This window comes from Oncorhynchus clarkii, chromosome 10 (genome assembly GCF_045791955.1).
Source record: "Oncorhynchus clarkii lewisi isolate Uvic-CL-2024 chromosome 10, UVic_Ocla_1.0, whole genome shotgun sequence".
NCBI classification, from domain to species: Eukaryota; Metazoa; Chordata; class Actinopteri; order Salmoniformes; family Salmonidae; genus Oncorhynchus; species Oncorhynchus clarkii.
This window is the reverse complement of record NC_092156.1, coordinates 74443076-74450575: the sequence shown is the minus strand read 5'-3', so window position 1 is coordinate 74450575 and position 7500 is coordinate 74443076. Positions and strand designations below refer to the sequence as shown.

At 31.4% G+C, this 7500-nt stretch overlaps 1 protein-coding gene across 1 annotated transcript in view; it reads right to left on the bottom strand.

Annotated features, from left to right (window-relative positions):
• LOC139419344 (adhesion G protein-coupled receptor L3-like) overlaps nt 1-7500 on the bottom strand; it is a 187158-nt gene that overhangs the window by 126417 nt on the left and 53241 nt on the right. The window contains exon 3 of the mRNA XM_071169284.1: nt 6515-6624. Within this exon, the coding sequence (XP_071025385.1) occupies nt 6515-6624 (110 nt within the window). The remainder of the gene's footprint in view (nt 1-6514; nt 6625-7500) is intronic.

Genomic DNA, 7500 nt, shown 5'->3' with positions numbered 1-7500 from the left:
GTTATAAATGATGGATGTATCACTGATATAAATGATGGATGAATCACTGATATAAATGATGGATGAATCACTGTTATAAAGGATGGATGAATCACTGTTATAAATGATGGATGTATCACTGTAATAAATGATGGATGAATCACTGATATAAATGATGGATGAATCACTGATATAAATGATGGATGAATCACTGATAATAATGATATAAATGATGGATGAATTACTGATATAAATGATGGATGAATCACTGCTATAAATTATGGATGAATCACTGTAATAAATGATATAAATGATGGATGAATTACTGTTATAAATGATGGATGAATCACTGTTATAAATGATGGATGAATCATTGTTATAAATTATATAAATGATGGATGAATTAATGTTATAAATGATGGATCAATTACTGTTATAAATTATGGATGAATCACTGCTATAAATGATGGATGAATCACTGTTATAAATGATATAAATGATGGATGAATCACTGATATATATTATATAAATGATGGATGAATCACTGATATAAAGGATGGATGAATCACTGTTATAAATGATGGATGAATCACTGTTATAAATGATGGATGAATCACTGATATAAATGATGGATGAATCGCTGTTATAAATGATGGATGAATCACTGTTATAAATGATGGATGAATCACTGTAATAAATGATGGATGAATCACTGTTATACATTATGGATGAATCACTGATATAAATGATGGATGAATCACAGTTATAAATTATATAAATGATGGATGAATCACTGATATAAATGATGGATGAATCACTGTTATAAATGATGGATGAATCACTGATATAAATGATGGATGAATCACTGTTATAAATGATGGATGAATCACTGTTATAAATGATGGATGAATCACTGATATAAATGATGGATGAATCACTGTTATATATTATGGATGAATCATTGTTATAAATTATATAAATGATGGATGAATTAATGTTATAAATGATGGATCAATTACTGTTATAAATTATGGATGAATCACTGCTATAAATGATGGATGAATCACTGCTATAAATGATGGATGAATCACTGTTATAAATGATATAAATGATGGATGAATCACTGATATATATTATATAAATGATGGATGAATCACTGATATAAAGGATGGATGAATCACTGTAATAAATGATGGATGAATCACTGTTATAAATGATGGATGAATCACTGTTATAAATGATGGATGAATCACTGCTATAAATGATGGATGAATCACTGTTATAAATGATGGAGAGGAGAGGAGAGGAGGGGAGGGGAGAGGAGAGGTGAGGAGAGGAGAGGTGAGGAGAGGAGAGGAAGAACGATGCCAGGCCAGATTGTATTCCAATGCACGGATATACCTGTAGCTGTTATAAATGATGGATGAATCACTGTTATAAATGATGGATGAATCACTGTTATAAATGATGGATGAATCACTGTTATAAATGATGGATGAATCACTGATATAAATGATGGATGAATCGCTGTTATAAATGATGGATGAATCACTGTTATAAATGATGGATGAATCACTGTAATAAATGATGGATGAATCACTGTTATACATTATGGATGAATCACTGATATAAATGATGGATGAATCACAGTTATAAATTATATAAATGATGGATGAATCACTGATATAAATGATGGATGAATCACTGTTATAAATGATGGATGAATCACTGATATAAATGATGGATGAATCACTGTTATAAATGATGGATGAATCACTGTTATAAATGATGGATGAATCACTGATATAAATGATGGATGAATCACTGTTATATATTATGGATGAATCACTGTTATAAATGATGGATGTATCGCTGATATAAATGCTGGATGAATCACTGATATAAATGCTGGATGAATCACTGTTATATATTATGGATGAATCACTGTTATAAATGATGGATGAATTACTGTTATAAATGATGGACGAATCACTGTTATAAATGATATAAATGATGGATGAATCACTGATATAAATTATATAAATGATGGATGAATCACTGATATAAATTATATAAATAATGGATGAATCACTGTTATAAATTATATAAATGATGGATGAATCACTGTTATAAATGATGGATGAATTACTGTTATAAATGATGGACGAATCACTGTTATAAATGATATAAATGATGGATGAATCACTGATATAAATTATATAAATGATGGATGAATCACTGTTATAAATGATGGATGAATCACTGTTATAAATGATGGATGAATCACTGATATAAATGATGGATGAATCACTGTTATAAATTATGGATGAATCACTGATATAAATGATGGATGAATCACTGATATAAATGATGGATGAATCACTGTTATAAAGGATGGATGAATCACTGTTATAAAGGATGGATGAATCACTGTTATAAATGATGGATGTATCACTGATATAAATGATGGATGAATCACTGATATAAATGATGGATGAATCACTGTTATAAAGGATGGATGAATCACTGTTATAAATGATGGATGAATCACTGTAATAAATGATGGATGAATCACTGATATAAATTATGGATGAATCACTGATAATAATGATACAAATGATGGATGAATCACTGATATAAATGATGGATGAATCACTGTTATGAAAATAAGAATTTGTTCTTAACTGACTTGCCTAGTAAAATAAAGGTAAAAAAAAATAAATAAAAAAATAAAGGATGGATGAATCACTGTTATAAATTATGGATGAATCACTGATATAAATGATGGATGAATCACTGTTATAAAGGATGGATGAATCACTGTTATAAAGGATGGATGAATCACTGTTATAAATGATGGATGTATCACTGATATAAATGATGGATGAATCACTGATATAAATGATGGATGAATCACTGTTATAAAGGATGGATGAATCACTGTTATAAATGATGGATGTATCACTGTAATAAATGATGGATGAATCACTGATATAAATTATGGATGAATCACTGATATAAATGATGGATGAATCACTGATAATAATGATATAAATGATGGATGAATTACTGATATAAATGATGGATGAATCACTGATATATATGATATAAATAATTGATGTATCACTGATATAAATAATATAAATGATGGATGAATCACTGCTATAAATGATGGATGAATCACTGATATAAATGATGGATGAATCACTGATATAAATGATGGATGAATCACTGCTATAAATGATGGCTGAATCACTGTAATAAATGATATAAATGATGGATGAATTACTGTTATAAATGATGGATGAATCACTGTTATAAATGATGGATGAATCACTGTTATAAATGATGGATCAATTACTGTTATAAATTATGGATGAATCACTGTTATAAATTATGGATGAATCACTGCTATAAATGATGGATGAATCACTGTTATAAATGATATAAATGATGGATGAATCACTGATATATATTATATAAATGATGGATGAATCACTGATATAAAGGATGGATGAATCACTGTAATAAATGATGGATGAATCACTGTTATAAATGATGGATGAATCACTGTTATAAATGATGGATGAATTACTGTTATAAATGATGGATGAATCACTGTTATAAATGATGGATGAATCACTGCTATAAATGATGGATGAATCACTGTTATAAATGATGGATGAATCACTGCTATAAATGATGGATGAATCACTGTTATAAATTATATAAATGATGGATGAATCACTGATATAAATTATATAAATGATGGATGAATCACTGATATAAAGGATGGATGAATCACTGTAATAAATGATGGATGAATCACTGTTATAAATGATGGATGAATCACTGATATAAATGATGGATGAATCACAGTTATAAATGATGGATGAATCACTGTTATAAAGGATGGATGAATCACTGTTATAAATGATGGATGAATCACTGTTATAAAGGATGGATGAATCACTGTTATAAATGTTATAAATGATGGATGAATCACTGTTATAAATGATATAAATGATGGATGAATCACTGTTATAAATGATATAAATGATGGATGAATCACTGTTATAAATGATGGATGAATCACTGTTATAAAGGATGGATGAATCACTGTTATAAATGTTATAAATGATGGATGAATCACTGTTATAAATGTTATAAATGATGGGTGAATCACTGTTATAAATGATGGATGAATCACTGTTATAAATGATGGATGAATCACTGTTATAAATGATGGATGAATCACTGTTATAAATGATGGATGAATCACTGTTATAAATGATGGATGAATCACTGTTATAAATGATGGATGAATCACTGATATAAAGGATGGATGAATCACTGTAATAAATGATGGATGAATCACTGTTATAAATGATGGATGAATCACTGATATAAATGATGGATGAATCACTGTTATAAATGATGGATGAATCACTGTTATAAATGATGGATGAATCACTGATATAAATGATGGATGAATCACAGTTATAAATGATGGATGAATCACTGTTATAAAGGATGGATGAATCACTGTTATAAATGATGGATGAATCACTGTTATAAAGGATGGATGAATCACTGTTATAAATGTTATAAATGATGGATGAATCACTGTTATAAATGATATAAATGATGGATGAATCACTGTTATAAATGATGGATGAATCACTGCTATAAATGATGGATGAATCACTGTTATAAATGATATAAATGATGGATGAATCACTGTTATAAATGATATAAATGATGGATGAATCACTGTTATAAATGATGGATGAATCACTGTTATAAAGGATGGATGAATCACTGTTATAAATGTTATAAATGATGGATGAATCACTGTTATAAATGTTATAAATGATGGGCGAATCACTGTTATAAATGATGGATGAATCACTGTTATAAATGATGGATGGATCACTGTTATAAATGATGGATGAATCACTGTTATAAATGATGGATGAATCACTGTTATAAATGATGGATGAATCACTGTTATAAATGATGGATGAATCACTGTTATAAATGATATAAAATATCTCTTTACTGAGTTTTAGCTCCTCCTTTTTCAGACGTCAGTCTTTTGCCCAAACGGAGTCTGTCAACAGAAGGGTCGGAGGTCAGACAGTCATTTAAGCTCACCCTCCCTTCCCTTCTTTCCTGTTGGAAAAGCTGAGATTCCACGAAGATCTCAGATTTCCACATCGCTGGTGTTTGTCCGAGGCCCGTTACTGGCTGCGGTGGTGTAAATAATATCTTCTCAAACATTCTTATCAGTTCATACGTTCCTGCTATTTCAATCTCCAGACAACAACATTGAGCCAGATGGAAACATTTTACTGTCAAAAAACAATGTTGTATGAAGTACATGAGTTTCATCAGTATTTCCCACAGTTTATAGTCTAATATTGTTGTATGGAGTACATGAGTTTAATCAGTATTTCCCACAGTTTATAATCTAATATTGTTGTATGGAGTACATGAGTTTCATCAGTATTTCCCACAGTTTATAATCTAATATTGTTGTATGGAGTACATGAGTTTAATCAGTATTTCCCACAGTTTATAATCTAATATTGTTGTATGGAGTACATGAGTTTCATCAGTATTTCCCACAGTTTATAATCTAATATTGTTGTATGGAGTACATGAGTTTCATCAGTATTTCCCACAGTTTATAATCTAATATTGTTGTATGGAGTACATGAGTTTCATCAGTATTTCCCAAAGTATACATTATAGTATTGTTGGATAGTGTACCTGAGTTTCATAAGTATTTCCCAAAGTAAAAACTATAGCAGATGCAAATCATAGTATGATACATATACAATATAGTATAATATGCTTACCTAATATAGTACTATGTTATAATGTGTAGTAATAAAGTAGTTTATAGTAGTACTTACTGTAGGGGGGCACCTCATACTGTAGTATAGTATAGTAGAGTATAGTATAGTGTAGCACATACTGTATGGGACACACTTGTACTGCAGTATATTATATCATATAGCATAGTATAGTGCGGTGCAGTGTAGTATGGGATAGTATTGTGCAGTACAGTGTAGTAGTATAGTAGTATAGTATAGTATAGTACAGTATAGTATGTAGAGTGTAGTACTTACTGTAGGGGACACACTCGTACTGCAGTATAGTATAGTATCATATATCATGGGATAGTATAATATAGTATAGTATAGTATAGTATGTATAGTGTAGTACTTACTGTAGGGGACACACTCATACTGCAGTATAGTATAGTATCATATAGCATGGGATAGTATAGTGTAGTAGTATAGTATAGTATAGTATAGTATAGTGTAGTACTTGCTGTAGGGGACACACTCGTGCTGCAGTATAGTATAGTATAGTATAGTACTTACTGTAGGGGACACACTCGTACTGCAGTATATTATAGTATAGTATAGTATAGTATAGTAGTGTATAGTGCAGTATAGTATAGTATGTATAGTATAGTATAGTATAGTATAGTATAGTATAGTATGCATAGTGTAGTACTTACTGTATGGGACACACTCGTACTGAACCTCCAGGTATTTGTATGTTCCAGGACAGGGGTCAGGGAAGACATCAGGTCCAGCTACCACTACACACTGGGTACGGTTGTTACACCTGGAGACAACAACAACAACAACAACAACAACATCAGGTAAACATCAGAACGTGTATACAGACACACACACACACTGGGTATGATTGTTACACCTGGAGACAACAACAACAACAACAACAACATCAGGTAAACATCAGAATGTGTATACAGACACACACACACTGGGTACGGTTGTTACACCTGGAGACAACAACAACAACAACAACAACAGGTAAACATCAGAACGTGTATACAGACACACACACACTGGGTATGGTTGTTACACCTGGAGACAACAACAATAACAACAACAACAACAGGTAAACATCAGAATGTGTATACAGACACACACACACACTGGGTACGGTTGTTACACCTGGAGACAACAACAACAACAACAGGTAAACATCATAAAGTGTATACAGACACACACACACTGGGTCCGGTTGTTACACCTGGAGACAACAACAACAACAACAACAACAACAACAACAAGTAAACAACAGAACGTGTATACAGACACACACACACTGGGTACGGTTGTTACACCTGGAGACAACAATAACAACAACAACAACAACAACAGGTAAAAATTAGAATGTGTATACAGACACACAAACACTGGGTATGGTTGTTACACCTGGATACAACAACAACAACAACAGGTAAACAATAGAATGTGTATACAGACACACACACACACTGGGTGCGGTTGTTACAACTGGAGACAACAACAAAAACAACAACAACAACAGGTAAACATCAGAACGTGTATACAGACACACACACACACTGGGTACGGTTGTTACACCTGGAGACAACAATAACAACAACACCAGGTAAACATTAGAATGTGTATACACACACACACACACACACACACACTGGGTACGGTT